Below are 18261 nucleotides of genomic sequence, written 5' to 3'. Positions count from 1 at the left end.
CCACTATCTTTGACTTATTGTCGTTGTAAATTGCTAAACCGATTCAATATGATTAAACCCCAACTGATGAGATTACGGACATCAACACAATATAGGGCAGTCGAAGGGACTATTAAAATTAAAAACAGCTGTTTGACGACCAAAATTGTGATATTACACAACGAACTGCACTGCCGAAGAGTGTAGTATTATAGATCTTCCCTTAACACGTTAGCCAACGCTTATTAATATTAAGAAATAATGATACTACATGCATATAAAAGAAATATCCTGTTTGTTTGCAAAAATTAAACTAAACATAAGAATGAACAACGTGAATATTTGGAAACGAACGAAAGAAAAGTAATGTAAAAGGGTGGCTTTTTGGGCGATTGTTGATTTTATTATAATTACCTCTTCAAATCCACTTTACTCAATCTGTACAAGAACGTATAGAGCGAAAGTAAATAACCGTTAGCACAGACTACGCACAGTTTACTTCACATGTTTGGTTTTACTATTTCCTCACATAAGGTTCGCAAGGGCAAATGTTAAAGGTTACGATCCGATGGATGGCCACAGGTCTAAATTTTCCCTAAGGTTTGTATGCTGTTTTTGTTATAAGGAACTTATTTCTTTCATATGCATGTGAAACTGGTTCGGGATCGTCGGTTGATGCCACGCCATGTCGAATTAAATTGAATGGGCTATCTACTTACACCACGGGTCCGGGCAGCGCGGATGTTTCGGGCTGGGCGCTTACAGGCGCGTCCAGTACATGGAGGAACGAATGCGGACGTAGTCGGGCAGGTTTTCGACTGGTCCGACGGCGGCGACAGCCGGGCAACGGTCAAAGATGTACTTCATCGCTACATCACGCACATTCTGGGCAGTTACGTTCTGTAGCGACGTTAAAAAAATAGTAAAAGATATAAATAGACGTCGGAATCGGTTTCAGAACAGCACCTAACACTTACATCAATTCTTTGCTCCAGCTCGTGCAGCGGAATGCGACGGTTGTAGCACAGCATCTGACGGCCGATGTCCTCGCAGATCGGCGTGGTGCCGTCGAGTTGAAGCAGCATGTTCGTCTTCAGCAGGTTCTTTGCGCGCTCGACCTCACCCTCCGTCACCATCGTGCAGAGGCGCATCCACTCGTTCTGCACGTTGAACAGCATGTCCTCGCACTTGAGCGGATCGCACACGAAGTAGATGCCCCACAGGCCGGTATCTTTGTAGCAGGTATTGAACGACTGGAAGCTGTGGCAGAGCCCATCGGTAGCGGAGGCGACGGCCAACTTGGAAGCGTTGTTCGCACCACCACCCTGCGAGCGATCCCACGCACCGATCAGCGTGTTCGCCACCATCAGCGGCACATTGTCCTGGTCGGTCCAGCCGCAGCCCTCCACTGCAATAGCGACGTGCGCCAGCGGCAGTGAGTCGTCGCGTACGCGCACTTCCGAGCCGGTAAAACGACACGGAGCAAGTGCGGCCGCCGCAGCCTTTCCGTCCACGGAAGAGCTCACCTTGGCAAGGCTCTGCTCGGCGAGGCGCACCAGATCGCCGTGCCGCACGCCACCGGATGCCGCCAGCACGATACGGGGCGCCTTGTAGTGGCCGTCGATGTACGCCTGCAGGTCGGTCTTGCCAATCGACTGAATGTTTTTCGTCGGCCCGAGGATGGTGTTGCCGAGCGGGGTGCCCTGGTAGGCGGTGGCATGCAGGTGGTCGAATACCACCTCCTGCAGGTTGCTTTCGACCTCCTGCATCTCGCGCAGAATCACTCCCCGCTCGCGCTCGATCTCCGCCTCACCCAGCTTCGAGTTTTGGATGATGTCGGACAGAATCTCCACCGCCTTCGGGACGTCCTTCGAGAGGCACTTGGCGTAGAAGACGGTTTGCTCGCGCGATGTGTACGCGTTCAGGTGAGCGCCCATGTTTTCCACCTCGAGCTCCAGGTCGGTCTGCGATCGTTTCGCGGTGCCCTTGAACGCCATATGTTCGAGGAAGTGCGCAACGCCATTGTTGTTGTTGTCTTCGTAGCGCGAACCGGCGTCAATCCACAGCCCGACGGTGGCCGTCTGCGAGCCAGAGTCCTCGCTGGCGACACGCAGTCCACTGTCGAGTGTCGTTACCTCCGTCGGAGGCACATTGACCAGGGCGGCGCGGAACTCGGCAGCATTCGAAACCTTGGTACGCTGCAAAGCAACAGAAATACATCAACAATGAGTTTTCGCGAGATATGCAAGCTTTATTTTATAATACACCGAACACCAATCAATTTAGCGGAACATGCACAATGAAAATCATCCTAATAGATAATCCATCTTTGATAACAGTGCAGTTTCCTTCTTCCAATCTATCAGATGTGAAAGAATCTTTTAAATTACGTAATTACAATTTCATCATCGCCTGAGAGGGGCCGTCATATTGCGCGACAATTGCCCGGAAATGTGAACCGCCGCCATGTACCTACCCGGAACAGCAGCTGGTGGCCGCGGCTGTACGCCCGCAGACCGGCGGAAAACTTCAGCAGGGATGCCATTGATTGGTGTTGAAGTTTTCTATTGATTGCACAGGGAGAACGATATCAGAAAATCACAGGCACAGCTCGCCCGTCGAACTGTAGGAGACAAGTTCTGCACGGTTCGCTGTTCCACCTTCGGGCTGTTTTGACAAATCGTCTGTTTGTGAAGTAAACACAGTGTGACTTTTTTCACCGGGCTAGCACTGCACTCTTTCAAGCGTACAGTTTCGGAAGGGACTTGTTTTATAAATAATAATTGGATGGACTGTGTGCATCTCAATGGTGAGATGAGTAGGAGAACTAAATTGAGTCGAAGGGATAGCGTAGATTGAGCCATCCTTTATCCTGTAAGAGACAGCTAAGGAGGAAGGATGTCTAACTTTTTGCACCGGGCCAGCGGTTGACTCGTTCGCAACGGAATTTGTTCTGCATATAATGTTGGATGCTGTCCTGAGAACCATAATGTTTATCGGAGGATATTGGTTCTAACAATATGGCATCGTTCGTAACATCATCATACATAAATAAATACGGTAATAGTATTGAATCAACTGTGTGCATCTCGATGGTGGGATAAGGAGTATGGCTAAATCGAGTCGGAGGGATGGCGTAGAACCATCCTTCAGGCTATTCGAGCCAATTAAGTAGGAAGGATGCATGGGACGTAAATTTCGAGTGGAAGATATGACTTCCGACAGCAAATTTTAAAAGAAAATACCGTCTTGTAGTGTGTATAACGGCCTCCGTTTAGTTAATAAATCATCGAAGTCAGTTTCGTTTATACTTTACCGCTACAGGAACAATAGTATGAATTCTAATGTAAACCATGAATTATAATAATAAATTCAAAGTAGAGCATTTTTATTATAGGTATTTGTCAAAGCTTTCCTGGACACATCTGCTGTAAAGCTAAGCATAGTTTTCTGTGAACATCTTCAACTTTTTCTCACCCTCAGTTCCGACCCTGTCCGATATATTTCCAACAATAACGCACCATCTTAAACATAATCGGTGAAAATTCTCTTAATTATATAACTTTTTAACTTTCCTATGGATCGTTTTCATACCGTATCGGTATTCCCGAACGCCCCTCTTCGATGAGAGCCGGTTTATCGTTGCCTAAATTTGGCTCCAAGCCTTGCCAGGAGCGATTGGCAAAATGGTCCGCGGAGCTTATATGCGCCAATTGATTGTTCCCTTTCCCTACTAGTTCCTGCGACGTAGAACTTGGCTCCACTTTGAAGTTTCGCACTGCACCACGAGCCTTTCCAGTTATCAAACTAACATCCGGGGCATCGTTATCCACTTCCGCATAAGATATTTCCTCAACATCCGAGAATAGTCGGCCCTCTGGCAGAAGCTCGGTGAAGTTCGTAGTGTAGTGCAGACACAACTTTTCCCTCCACGTTGGATTGAGTGCCATTTCTGCCTCGAAAACGGATAGCAGTGGCCGGTAGAAGTCTCTCGATGTAAAGGTATCGTTCTCAGGACAGCCCACCAGTACGAAGCAGTCAATGTCGATAAAATTTGCGAGCTTTTCCGGGTTAACCTTGCCGATGGAGATGATGTACGAGCGAACAGCACGCGCCTTCGCTAACCGTTGTATTCGGGTCACAATTTCCAGGTACCCTGCGGTAGACAGTGTGGCTACCACAATCCCGATGGCTGTAGCATCTTTGCATTTTTCGATAGCATAGTTTCGCCGACGTATCCATTTCGCTCCGATCGCGCTCGTTTGTTCCAATGTTGGATCATTCGACGAGGGATCGTAAAGATACCACTGTAACGTTTCAATAGCGACAGTCGTGTTGAAGAAGCTTAGATTATCTTTACCAATGTATATCGCTGGACAATCGGACGCATGTGGTTGCTCAAACTTCCAGCACAAAACATCCGGCTTCTCGTGTGGGCTAGCCAATGTTGCTACCTTCGCTTGTGGAAAACGTTGAATCAGTTTGTCCTTTACCTTTGTCACGGCATGCAGGTAACCGACATCGTAAAAGCAAGTGAAACGTGTATTGCCATCACTAAACACGTGCGCCAGCACGCCGAACAGGTGCGCCTCGTCCAGCGGAAACTGATAGAACACATAAAAAGTTGGAATCCGCACCACTCTGCTCAGGCAAGCATGTCCAAAGTGTATGATGCTGTCCGCATTGGCATGGGATGCGGCAATCTCGTCCACGCAACAGCTACCGTACGAAGTGTCACCTAGAACGTAAATGCGTACACCTTCCCTTGTTGACCGCTGCAGCTCGTCCGCAATTTGGACGCTGTATCGTATGAGTTGATCGGGGAACTGTAGGGCCACCTAAATATTTAAGGCAAAATTAGAATCAGTTTGGATTTATAGTCACGTCCAAAATAGCGCTCTATCTACCCGGCCAAATCCATTGTCCTCAATCCAGTGAAGGCACCGCTCCGTTTGCTCATCGTTCCAGATTTCCTCGAACAATATTGAATCATTCACAGCGACAACGCATTGATTTTCTTTTATAGAATCACTGGAGCTGAATGCACTCGTCATTTTGCCGGCTGGGGTATAGAATATCGGAATTGGCCAGCACCACCGGATTGTTTTGGTCCGACCACGAGCGTATGACAGACTCCATACGGCAGCGTGCCTAGTGGTTGGTGGCGGAGATAAATGAAAAATACCAAATTTTATTCGAGTTTAGCTTCGTAAATATGGTTACATAAACAAATGTTATTATATCTACACGAAACTTATCATAAAAGCTGCACAATAACCTGAAATAATATAAATAAATGTTTCAATTGACCTCATATTGAAAATAAATATGGATTTTTAACATGTCGTTCATATGTGTGTTTATTGTAATTTAGCGCTGGTAAATGAATAGATTTTACATTTAAAAAATTCTATATTTTTCAAAGTGTAATCACGATTATTTACTCACACAAGACGAGAAACAAACAAATTAAAATTGTTCATGTTTGTTCATATGGGTGCACCCATGGTAATAAATCTACGCCATTCATATATATTTATTATAATTTAAAGCATAAGAAGCTATCGATTTGACTTTCTAAAATTATTTTACATGTTATTTAAATGAAATAAATTATTTCTCACTTATTAAAATCGAAATTATGGAATTAAAATAAATTATTCGGATACGTACGGGCGGTTGCGTGCGATTGACTCGCACCCGTATACGTAGCGCTAGCGGTAAGCGCTAAGCGCGGCAGGTATAAACGCGGCCCAAGAGCTGTCGTTGTGCTCAATCGCATCCCAGCACACACAGCGTATTCCTTCAGTCGAATTGTAGATTTCAGTGACTGCGGTAAACTAGCAAGGTAAGAAACATTTTTCTAATTCCGGACTTTCTTGTCCAAGTAGAACTAAATGGTATTGTTTGCGTGATCGCTTGGTCTTTAGGTAATTACAAACCTTGCCGTAGCGTGCGCGTAAACAAACCTGTAGCTAGATGTAGTTAGAAGTTCTTAGCTGAATCATCTCGGTGAAGGTGGACCATCTCCGTTCGCCCATTTTGCCCGTGTCCCGTGGGCCCCCACGGGCCGAATAATTGACGACCGCACCAAAATAGGCGGACTAGCGGCCAGTATGCGCCTTAAACGAGTGTGTGTGTGTGTGTGTGCGTGAGTGCGTGTTTTTGGTGCGGTCAATGACGGGAGCTCCAGCCCCGGAAGACTGCCGGAATCGTCGTCGTTGTCGGGTTTGGCCAGCTCGCTTCGACCCTGTCGGGTGTGTTCTGTGGCAAGGAAACAGTGTCCGATTGGTGCAGCCAGCCCAGCGCCAGAACGATCTTCCGGGACGTAACGTCGTCTATCATTCGCGTTTCAGTTGCGTCCATTTACATTTCGCAGCGCTTGAAAAATTTCCTCCGCCTGGACTTGGTTGTCTAGTTGGATGGAAAACACGGATCGTGGATAAAAGGTCGTGCATGAGTGCATCGATACTTTGCACGAGCCACGAGTCAACCCGCTCTCCGGTGGTCACGGCCCAGCCGAAGCCAGAAGTGTTTCCAACATCCGTACGCACAGTGGTTAAGCTAGAGAGGCTGTCTGGTGGTCTGAATTGTGCACCCAGTTTTCGGTTGTTTTCGATTAAAATGTGATGTTATTGGTCATTCATCATTCATCAAATTTGTTTATTTTTCTCCTTTTCTTGTATTTTACTTTGATGCTTCCAATCTGCCTGGATTTCTCCGCAGAGGAACTAATTACTTGTTAAATGCACCAGCCACTTTTTTCCTTCCTTCTCTGCGCTAATCCTGCGCCCGCAAACGGTTCCATAGTGTACAGTATCACGCGCACTTTTAACACAGTTGAAGTTAAAATACCTATAACCCCCGAAGACGCGAGTTTTTAAATGAGGTAAATATTTTAAGGAACACCTCATGTATTTCTACTTGAGTGAAAATTTGTTCGAGTTTAAAAAACGATATAATAAGGCACAATTGTGAGAGATAATTGTGCACCAAAATATGTAATCTTTTGGGGATGTTTTGTGAAACTCTATCCTTCTCTCATACGGAAGAGATATTTTGAACATTGGTTTTATGAAATGTAAAACCAAAAGACCGGACCCTGAGCCACTGATGACGTCCGGGGAAAACATCCAACAGCGGTAAAGAACGGTACCGAAGAAGTAAGAAAGAAAAGCGAGTTTGAAAGTCCGGCTGGCTCACCGGTTGCAATGGTTATGTAAGTTTTTTTTTGCTTGGGTTTTCCACCTCCTTCACTTGCAAGAAGAGCGCAGCCGGAAAATCTCTCGCTAGTGTGGGGCTTCATCCGGTGGAAAGTTTTGGTTGACCCGGTGAGTGTGTGTGTGTGCGTGTGCGCCCGGTGTGTTTGTATGCATTTGAATAAATAAAACACATTCCTGCCAGCCACCACGTCCTGCGAACGCTTTCCCCTGGTATCGGCTTGGCTCGGAAAATTCTACGATATCACCCGTTTCAACCGTTTGAAGAAGCTGTATGATGCTGGGGTTGCGCGCAAACTTTTGCGTGACATTTTCCAGCGGCGCTTTCTTACCGTTCTGCTTTTGCAGGAGCGTTTGTACTCAAAGGGCCTCGTGTTCACCTTCTGGTGGCCGCGTGCCCGGTTCTGCGCCAGTTTCAATGGAGAACTTTGGACACGTTTTCCCTCCACCACACGGTGCTGGACGTAGTACTACTGGCAAGTTGTACACAATGGCGCCGGTCCAGTATAATAGCGCCACAGGTTTTGCGAAGTTTTGCTCCGATGAGAAGATGAGAGGGGTGGGCTGGCTGGAACGATGTTTTCCGATGCGCGCGCGGGTCACGTTCCTTGCCCTTTTGCAGGTCCAACTTTTTCCCAACCGCGCACGTCCGAGAAGCCGGATGCGGATCGTCCTGGTCATTCTCGGTCGGTCATCGGTACGGTAAACACATATACGCTCTCTTCAGCGGATAACAGTGTTCCAAAGACATTTGTGCGGTTTAGCAGTTTACTATTGGTGGAGTGTTATCGGAGAATCTTATCCAAGTACCAACATTTTCGGGTGGTTTTTTCCCTACCCGCGTGAGTTACGTGTTGATCGGGCGTTTGGTTACCTTTTCCACTTTCACTTCAGCCTTCTTTCAATGCAGTTGCCCGTATTCTAACGCGTTCCTCTTTTCCTCTCTCCAAACAGGTAATCGATCATCCCATCGCATAGTAGTCCCATCGCGAAACGGTAAGTACCAGAACTTTATTTTCCCTTTTTATTTTAGTTGTTGCATGGCGGTTATAGTGTAACAATAATTTCGGTCAGTTGCCCCAATAACATAGTTTAACCACAATCCCTGTCCCGTTTCGTTGTTAACATGTACATAAACAGGCATGTGTACAGTCACTAGGTTTTGGTTACATTTCCACCTCAGGCTTTCGCTTCCTTCCTCCTTTTTCCGTGCCGCTTGCACACTCTTCTACTTACCACAACTCCTCCGACTTAGGGGCGCTTGTCCTGGAGGATCCACTCCACTCCTCGGTGGCGTCGCCACACCCAAGTTTGCTGCTATTCTGTAATAGTGCGTCCTCTTAAGTTAAGCTCCTTCCCGCCGGTGGAGACACTTGATCGGTGGGCGGTGTTTTGTTTGCCGATCTGCAAATCTTTCACCCATCATCTTTTTTCGCACCTGTTTGTGTTTTTGCCGTTAGCCACACTTTTCTTCTGTTTGCCTTTCGATTAGAGCGCACCCGTCGGGCGGCAAGTGTTTGTCCGTGCATTAGCTGTGATGCTGTTTGATCAACAATGCGGGAAAAATGCACCGTTCCTAGCGGGGGATGGGTTGCTGTAGCACTAATTTTCCACAATTTTACTTACCATTAACACGTACTAGTCATAGCATCATAATCGCTCCTAATCGGCCTGGTTTATTGGTTGCTGTTGTTCTGTTATCACATACATTCGTAATTGTGGGTGGTTTTTTTTTTGTTTCATAAACTAATAATTCGGCATTCTGCCAAGGATTTTGATACGATTTTTATATATTTTTTTTTCTTAGGAGCAAACGTGTGACATGTGATATAGGGTTGCGTTGTTTTGCCGATGGTAAACCGCTGTTTACGATTTTTCCTACATCGCCTCTCTGTGTCTTTACCTTTTTTGGTTGTTGTTGTTGCTGTTGTTGGTATGAGAAAGAATTTCATTGAAAACCCGCTAGAAGCTTTTTTGTTTTCTTTAAACTGATGGCGTGCGGCGAGTTTCTACCCGTTGATCGCTTTCGTTGTTGATCCTTTTTGTTAATTTTCCGTAGGATCGCGTTGGGGTACGTTGAAGTAATCTCGCTAGATGATTCGTTTTTCTTCCGTTTGGATTATTTCGTGCACACCAAGTGTAGCAAGTAGTGCTCGCTGCACTTCGATGGCGTGCCCGGGTTTTTGTTGTTGTTTTATTTGGCCAACCGACCCGATCGTACCCGAGGTTTTGTAACCTTCCAGATATTCCAACGCTCAACTGTTATATGCGGGAGCAAATGCGTGTTTGCTCTAGTGACACTTCCGGGCTCCCAGTAAACCCCCGGGACTGCCACCCCCGGTTGCGTAGTAAGCCCACCGACACACACACAGTAGTTGTGGGTCACTTCTTTTCGGGCCCCCAACCGGGTTTTTCGTTCGAGTGGTGTACGTAGATTGCGCGATGTACAAAGTGATTATTCTGTTACAAGCAGGGCAGGTGTAATGAAATGAAATAAAGAGAGAAAGAGAGGGAGAGAGGGGGAGAGAGATAGTGTGATATTAAAAATCATCCAACAACCAATCAACAACATCCAACAACTTCGCGCGGATTGCTATCACAGCGCGACGACTATCAACCACGACCCACGACCACCACCACCACCACTACCGAGAAAACCACCCACCTACCCACCTACCTACATACGCCAACTAAAAAAAAAGAAAAGAAAAAAAAAGAATTAAAAAAAGTAGCAAGAGGAGGAAGAGCAGAGCAGGTTGCGGGACGGTCCATACAATCAACAAACACACACGACGTCACCTGCACCGCTGACCCGGTCGCCCGGAGGAATATACCCGTCCGACCGTGCCCCGGGGGAGCGGGGTTGAGACACGCGGGAGCAGGAGTAGGACGGACAGGACGAGCAGGAGTTGCGGCAGAGGATACACGAGTCCTGGTGTGTGTGTGTGTGCGTCCGTGTCCCCCCATCGGTTGTAGATGCGTCCGCGTCGTGCGTGGGTGAAGGGGTGCGCGAGACAGCAGCAGTGGGGAGCGGAGCCAACAGGTGGGGTGCGGTTGGCGGTGTGCTAATGATGCTGACCAAGTGCTGACCAACGAGCGTGTTGTGTACTATGTTTGGTGTGATTCGTAAATTTTAAGTTAATCTTTCGGTCTCCATTTTTTCTCCGTTTCTGTTCCGGTGGCCCACCCACTCCCTCCTCCCCCCACCCCCCGAAAACGACCACCGGTCGGTGTGGGTATGTGCGTGTTGTTTTTGCAAACGAAAAAAAAATCCATATATCAAATAAAATAATTAATCGTACCGTGCGACCCCCGGGGGTGACTGACTCTTCTGTGTGTGTGTGTATGTGCGCGCGCGCGGCACGGCCAGATAGCAGCAGATGCCGTAGCTCTAGAGTGTGTCCAAACGTGACGCAGTAGATTCGCCACCATCCAAAACCCTCCAGAGACACCCACACCCGCACACACACAAAACTCAGGTGAGTGACTAACGGCGAACTTTATTGACCATAGGCTAACTAGTTGTAGAACATACATTTCGCTTTAGTCGTCTACGAGAAAGGGAATCTAACCGTGCAGAGAATATCTTATACGCAACCTTACTTCGCACTGCTGTTTCAATGTCCTCAAAATTGTTGGAAGCAAATAGGACCAACCGAAGGCAACACACGGTAGACACATCGTCTTCCAATTGGTAAACCGATTGCTAAGTCTGAACCTAAGATTACCAAATATTCTAGTCCTGGGGAGGTACTCCTAGTACCTGATCGTCTAGTCTAGTACTCGGCCGCAAAGTTGTGCTAGTCACAATACGCTTTGATTCTATCATTTGAAACCAAATATTCTAGACCTAGAGAGGTACTCCTAGTATCTGATCGTCTCGTCTAGTACTCTTCCGCAAAGCTGTGCTAGTCACAATACTCTTTGATTCTGTGATTTGATACACTCTCTAAACCTAAGATTACCAAATATTCTAGTCCTGGGGAGGTACTCCTAGTACCTGATCGTCTCGTCTAGTACTCGGCCGCAAAGTTGTGCTAGTCACAATACTCTTTGATTCCATGATTTGATACACACTCTCTCACACTCAGCCAGCCCTAGGAGCTTGTCCGTGACATCAAAGTCCTCGGCAGGTCAGGCTAATAAAGTAAAGCCAACAATGCCGCCACGCCGTCGCCCGACGGTCTGGTATAGGAGACCTTATCAGCGAGTCGATGGCAGGCGTGCAGCTCCATCTTCCACTCGAAACCGGCTGATCACCGCCCGCTGCCGCTAAATCCCGTGGCATTTTGCTTGTTAGTTGCGCTTTCCGCGTTTGTTCCAACCTTCGATAAGGAGCCACCGGGTCGTGTATTCGCTTACAAGGGGACAAGCTATGCCCGTGCCTTCATTCGTTGGCGAACGCACTTGGCCTCTATTACAGTGGACTCTGGCTTCACGACACGCCGAGCAGCAAGGCTATCTTGTTTGCGTGTCTTTCCCCTGTACGGTGCGGAGGAAGGTGTCACTGGCCGTTTGCACCAAACACGAACGGGTGTTCGAACTCAGGAATGCTTTGAAAACATCGCCGGCCCCGCCGTGGGTTACCCGTGCCGGCGAGGGAACACAGACCCTGGTTTGCCCTTTTTCGCCTCGGAGACGGTAACACTGGCCACCTGCCGCTAAAACTCCGGTGCCCCCGGAAACTACAACCGGCGGAACACGGCACGCGCTAGGTGAATCTTCCTTTTATGGACTCCAGCCCGCCCCGGGTTTCGAAGGCATTACACCACCGCTTCAGGGGCAACCGGTACCGTACGCTGCCGATGTGTGAGGTTGATCGAAATCGCGCCGAGAGCAAACCCTTTGGGTAAAAACCTCCCACACGGTGTGGAAGTTTGAGTACCGACACCGAGCCGTATGTGAGCTCCCACAGCGCCCGCATTCCGCATGCTGAAGAGAAGGCGGCCTATAGCGGTTCGACATTAGGTCAACTCGAGCGTGTGAAAGATAAAAGCGTCGATTGGCTCAGAATTCTCCAGAATATGTTTCGTCGGTAAGGTATTTTGCGAGGAAGGCAATTTTCACGAGTTTGCTGACGTGAGTACTTTTTATAAACCTCCGCAAGTCGCAATGTTTATAGCTAGCTTCAGGTGCTATATTTCACTTTCGCATAAACTCCCAATATCCATCAAACATCAAAAATCCAAAATCCGAGTTGCGCTTTGATGGCGTTTTAAATTTGACAGGTTTAGCCAGTGCAGATATACCAAACAGTCGCTCTGGTCGCTCCAGTTTGCTGACCCACCCGTAGATACCGCGATCGTAGGAAGACGCGAACGGTTCGCAAGAGGAAAATCCAGTGCGGGACGTAGAGAGTAGGTGTGATTCATGCGCATACCAGCTCGGAAAGAACCACTCTCGACTATATTGCGCTTCAGTTCAGGCGCCGTTCAAGCGTAGGGTAGACTCTATCCCCCCCCCCCCCCCCCCCCCTGCTGTCCTAGGTGCAGGAGGGGCGGAAGCTGTGTGTTGCAAGCTGCTACCCCGCCGATTCTACCAGCGATTAGCAGTCAATGAGCGGGGCGATCAGTTCGCGAATCTGGACTATTTCTCGGGCAGATCGTACACCCCTTACATCCGACAGCGGAAGTCGGAGGTACTTTTGCGTCAGTCCAGGGCCCCGCCAGCTTGCCTTCCACGCACGGCCTGCAGTTTTGGCATGCCAAAACCCCAAACCTCTGAGGAGGGCGGAAGGCAAACGGGAAAAAAGGAAGATAACCAAGGCGGCGCGCCGAGTTGCTTCCCTAGCAAAGCCGGGTATATTTATAACCTCGAGTGGGTCGTAAACCAAAATTTTCTCTACCCTTCCACCGGAGCCAAACCCACCCGTAGAAACCGCGGCGACCGATGATTCACGCCACGAAAAAGCAGAAACCGCCCGACTGACTGACTCTGGGACTGACTATTTGCGGCTTCTCCTCCTCCCCTTCCGAGAAGGAGGAGTGAGATCCTTCTGCCGGTCGTTTTTGTTTTCGTTTTCGTTCGTCCCCTTCGGTGATGGCGGACGACGCGGATGGTGTTGCCTCATATGCGCTGTGGCGCCGAGGTTCAACCACATCCAACACGCGGCGCGTTGTTTAATTGCACGGAAAGGTGCCACTTTCCGGCACACAGGACCCAGGAAACAGACGTTCTTCTACCCTTTTGCGCAAACCATTTAATTGCCGCCGTTAAGATGGTAACATCTCGTCGGCTTACGCCAAGTTTTAAAAATCGTTTTCGAGCAGGAAATTCCCATTGTCGGCTAGAGCGGTGGGGGGAACATGTTTCCTCATATGATCGACGAGAGGTCGTCTTGTCAAAGTTTGCGCTCTTGTGTCAACCTTCGAATTCTCGGCACCGCGAGCTGGATGGCTTCGGGTTGATTGCACTTGTGGAATGCCATTACATGCCCTTTATCTATCCTGTTGGCAATTAATAACCTAACTTAACTATAAAATCTCCTACATCGGGACACCGTGGAGTGACGCCGTCTCAGCTGTGGATTAAAAATACATAAATTAAATGAACCACAGAAGTGGAACTACTCTCTGAAGAGTTACTTACGCTCATACGGTTGCGAAATTGAACCGTAAAATCAATCTTCCTCAGATCAGGGATATACGGTACATCGGTAGAAGATCGTTGAAGCGATTCACCCTTCAGGTCAACACGGCTCATCGAAACGGCACGTTCACGTTCACGTCTCCCTCGCCGGAGAAGGAGAGAGAGACCCGGCTGATCGTCGGTGAAGGTCGTGTTATTGTCCAGCCTGGACGGGATATGGGAACAAGGGGGGAGGCCCACACCAGGCATGGTATGGTTTTGGTGGACATTACCAACAAAAAATAAAAACCCCCCGGATTCACGTTCTTCGCCGACATCCGAATGGTGGTTCCGTATGCTTTTCTGCACGCCGCGGATTATTGTTGGCCATTCTTTCCTTTCCTTCGCGGGGTGGTGGGACGCAACAGCCAGCAGACGGCCCAGGCCAAACCGGTTCTAGGTCGTGAATGTGCTTAACTGTAGTTAGGCGCGACCCGCAAACGCCTTTGTCGGGGTTGTGCCTGCTTCATTGGACGATTTGTTGTGATTTGCTGCATACGGGGGTTGGGAAGGGGAGGGGGGTAGTGGAAGGATGCGTCTGCGAGCTGGACAAGGACAATTCCCCCCTTCCGTTCGTATTCGGTTCGGTTATGGCCAAAGATGTTTATGTCCGCACTTTTTTTTTCTTCCCCCAACCAACGCGTCGTCTAGGTCAGGGGTCGCCACACGTTCCCTTAGTGAAGCGACCGTTCGTTCACAACAGCCCCACCAACTAGTTTATTTTGTTATTTTAAATTGCAAGTGATATGATTTGACACTTAACACGTTGACTGGCAAGCGTTTTTAGTACAATCTTCTTTGTTTTAATAAAATGTGTTTATTACATTTATGAAACCAACGGTTTTCAAATGTTAAACAAAGGCTGGTAGAATTGGTATTGAATGAAACTTTAATTTTTATGTTGCTTTTTCATTCATTTATGGGATAGAAAACTTTTTAGTACTAATGATTGCCATGGCAGTCAACATGTTAACACGTTGCGTACCAAGCGTTTTAGCACAATTTTTAGTAAAATTTTTTAAATTACAATTTGTTTATAATATCTGTTAAACCGATTGTTTACGAAAGCCAAGCAAAAACTTAGCTTCGCAAAAACTTATCGCAAAATATTACAATAATTTTTATGTGTCATTTTCATTTATTTATGGGTCAAACACTTTTTAGAACGAGAACTGCTGTCACCCATATTTGGGTGACGCGGTACGGAACGTGTTAAACATAGCTCGGATATAAACACTTGATTCTACTGCAACATTCAGATAAACTTATTCAAATAGATATTCTAGTAAGTTATCGAAAAGTGTTTGTTTTTTTCATAAGCAAGTTTTTGTTTGATGTGAATGGGTTTAGCTCGTTGTTTAGCCTTCAATTTTACTTCCATACGTTTTTCTTTTCCAACCGTATTTCCTGTTCGAGAAGACTTACTTCCATTTTCTACCGACGCGAAGGGCTTTGCCGACCCCTGAAATAAGCAGTATTGCATGTCCTCCGGTTTCCTGAAATTGCAACTCAACTATTCCTATAAAGACGATGTCCATTTGACCTGTGAGCCTTTGGATCCCGTCTCGGTTCGATTGTGCACGTTGCGTAATTGTGCCCGCAACCGGACACACGTCGTGGAGGGTGGAGGGAGGGAAGGAGGGAGGGGGGGGGGGAGGGAAAAGCCAAGAAGCGCGCGACGAATAAAAATATTGGCAAACCGCGCCAAGTAGGTGCAGCCTAAATTTAGAATTCATTATCGTGTGTTTGGTTCATTTGGCAATTGGGTGTGTGTGTGTTCTTCTTCCATTGTTCGTACCGCTATAGTTATGTTTATCTGTCTTCGGAGCACACACGCCCCGTATCGAGTAACGCCGTCGCCCTAGAGCTAGGTTCCCCTGCTGCGTTCTGTGAGGAAAATTTCGAATGACAGAACGAGATTCGCGGGAAGAAGAAACGAGGGGAGAGAGAGTGGCGTGAATGGATGTGGGGGGTGATCAAATACATTTAAAAAAACAAAAACTATCAGAAGCCACCCACCGAGGGTGCGATGGACTGCCCCCGGTCAGTTTCATTTGGCTGTGGTTGTCGGTTTCATCGGATGCGGCGAACCGTGCGGGACCTAAAATTAGTCGCCCCGCGCAACATTCCGTGGCTCGAGCGCGAATTCATTTGCCATTCGCATTCCTAACCACCACCCCACCCCTCCCACCCTATCCCACTTACGAAGGGTTGCTGTCCATTCGCAGCTTGCCGGCAATTACAATGTTTTACACGTCGTTGCGAGCGGTGTTCGGTGTTTTGTGCGGAACAGCGGTTAATTGTTTTTGCTCTAACCACGGAATCACACACGCACGCACGCACGCACGCGATTTAGAGACGCGTCTGCCCCAAAAGCGTTGGCTTATATTGGCTCGGAAATATGGTACCGGAGCGTCGGTCTCCGTGGCGCAGGTGAGAGAACGGCGCAGCCTCTCTCCGCAAACCTACTCTCAAATCCGTTCGAGCGTCGGTTCGAATCCCGCGGGAGGTAAAAGTCAATCGATCAACAAACTCGGATTCACACACAAATATTGGGGGATTGATTTGATAAAAATTTCGTATGGTTTTGTTTTAACACGTTGACTGCCATGTCACCCAAAAGTGGTTGACAGCAAAACTCTCAGTTCTAAAAAGTTTTCGACCCATGAATAAATGAAAATGCAACATAAAAATTATAGTAATAATTTATATCAATTCTTTGGGAAGCTAAGTTTTAGCTTAGCCATCAAAAATTGTTGGTTAATTAATAATTTAAACAAATTAAAATAAAAAAGATTGTTCTAAAAAAGTGTGCTAAAAACGCTTGGCAGTCAACGTGTTAAACATTATCAAAAACGAGTTAGTTAGTTAGCTGAATAAACGAACACATGATGCTGGCCTTTGAAAATATATAATTCAAATGAAAATATATATTGTGGACGATCGCCATCCGTTACGCATGCCGGTTTTTCAAACTTACTTTTACTTTACTTTCGTTTTCCTGGCGCGCGCTAGCGACGAATGTGTGTTTACGTTTACGCTGCAGCAAGGTTAGCTTGGGAAGATCTTCAAAGGTATAAAGATGGAACCGCCCCAAAATGGTACGAAACGGTTTGAGATAATCCGAATACGCTTTGGACTTGGCTGGCATTGTTGGCTGTAGCTGACTAGCAGTTCTTTGACACATCTTAACACGTTGACTGCCCTGGCTATAATTAGTTGATAGCCAGCTGTCATTAGTACTAAACAGTTTTTGCCCAATAAATGAATGAAAATGCAACATAAAAATTCAAGTGATATTTAATAACAATTCTTTGGGAAAGCTAAGGTTTTGGTTAGCCTTCATAAATGTTACAAAAGAATTTCATTAAAAAAGATTGTTTAGTAAAACCTTTTTCAATAAAATGTGTTTATAAGATTTGTTAACACGTTGACTGCCAAGCGTTTTTAGCACACCTTTTTAGTACAGTCTTTTTTAATATAATTTGTTTGTAACATTTATTAAACCAACGATTTTTGAAGGCTAAGCAGAAACTTACCTTCTCAAAGAATTGGTATAAAATATTACTATAGTTTTTATGTTGCATTTTCATTTATTTATGGGACAAAAACTTTTTAGATCTAGTTACTGCTGTCACCCACTTTTGGGTGACATGGCAGTCCACATGGTAAGACATGTCTGCCATTCGGCCGTTGCCCCAATACCTTGTTTTGTTTCGTGCTGATGACATTAAACATGCCGCAATATTTAATAAAGATAAGGTGAATGCAAGCATCTTTTCGAACACTTTTGTCGTTCGAAGAAGCGCACGGAAGTAAAAAAAAAAATGGTCCAATTTTTATGTTTTCCTCTTGCCGCCGCTTCAAATTGGTGCCCAAATTTGGAATGTGTGTGTGTGGTTTTCCTACCACCGGGGGTTTTTTTTTTTATTTTTTCCTCCCCAATGTCGCTCACTGCGCACACGCGGAAAAACTGTGTTACGCACGCGCGCACCACACCCTTGTTATTTTCTTTTTGTTTTTGCCTACTCTGGAGAGCGGGCGGAAAACACAGCTGGCACAGCAGTGAAAGGTTGGAGGAGGAAAATCGCCGGAGAAAATTAACTAGCAACCGCTGAACGATAATTGCCGTACGCCCGATTCGAATCATAATATCGAGTCCGAGACATGGACTTTCGATTGGGAAATTCGAGACGGGCCCCGGCTCAACGCAGGTGGAAAAGGAGGTACTAAAGCATCGAGATACACTCGTGAAAATTATGCCCGTGCGCAGTCGATCGATTTTCCATTCATATTTTCGCACCGCCACGCAATCGATTTTTCCTGCACCACGAGAAGCCGCGACTCATTTGTTTACAGAACAGGTTCTACCTTCTCTCTTTCTCTCTCTCTCTCTCTCTTTTTCTTTTTCTACCACTTTCTTTCTTTCTCTTTC

The 18261-nt window shown here is 46.9% G+C and overlaps 3 protein-coding genes across 3 annotated transcripts in view; 1 reads left to right on the top strand and 2 right to left on the bottom strand.

Annotated features, from left to right (window-relative positions):
- Positions 1–255: 255 nt before the first annotated feature.
- On the bottom strand, positions 256–2638 carry LOC131268716 (mitochondrial-processing peptidase subunit beta). Its single transcript, XM_058270976.1, has 3 exons — positions 2456–2638; positions 957–2177; positions 256–879 (listed from the first exon to the last, which is right to left on the bottom strand). Exons 1-3 carry the CDS (start codon positions 2522–2524, stop codon positions 739–741), a joined length of 1431 nt encoding a protein of 476 aa, XP_058126959.1. The 5' UTR covers positions 2525–2638; the 3' UTR covers positions 256–738.
- A 699-nt stretch (positions 2639–3337) lies between these two features.
- On the bottom strand, positions 3338–5078 carry LOC131268672 (2-(3-amino-3-carboxypropyl)histidine synthase subunit 2). The gene is made up of 2 exons (XM_058270914.1): positions 4887–5078; positions 3338–4817 (listed from the first exon to the last, which is right to left on the bottom strand). Exons 1-2 carry the CDS (start codon positions 5031–5033, stop codon positions 3555–3557), a joined length of 1410 nt encoding a protein of 469 aa, XP_058126897.1. The 5' UTR covers positions 5034–5078; the 3' UTR covers positions 3338–3554.
- A 682-nt stretch (positions 5079–5760) lies between these two features.
- LOC131268668 (F-actin-monooxygenase Mical) overlaps positions 5761–18261 on the top strand; it is a 58391-nt gene continuing 45890 nt past the window's right edge. The window contains exons 1-4 of the mRNA XM_058270908.1: positions 5761–5827; positions 8154–8195; positions 9007–9053; positions 9673–10678. The gene's annotated coding sequence lies outside the window, so the exon portion shown is untranslated. The remainder of the gene's footprint in view (positions 5828–8153; positions 8196–9006; positions 9054–9672; positions 10679–18261) is intronic.

The sequence above is a fragment of the Anopheles coustani genome, chromosome X, assembly GCF_943734705.1.
Source record: "Anopheles coustani chromosome X, idAnoCousDA_361_x.2, whole genome shotgun sequence".
Classification (NCBI taxonomy): domain Eukaryota; kingdom Metazoa; phylum Arthropoda; class Insecta; order Diptera; family Culicidae; genus Anopheles; species Anopheles coustani.
Note: the sequence above shows the minus strand (reverse complement) of the source record. Positions and strands in the feature narration are given on the sequence as shown.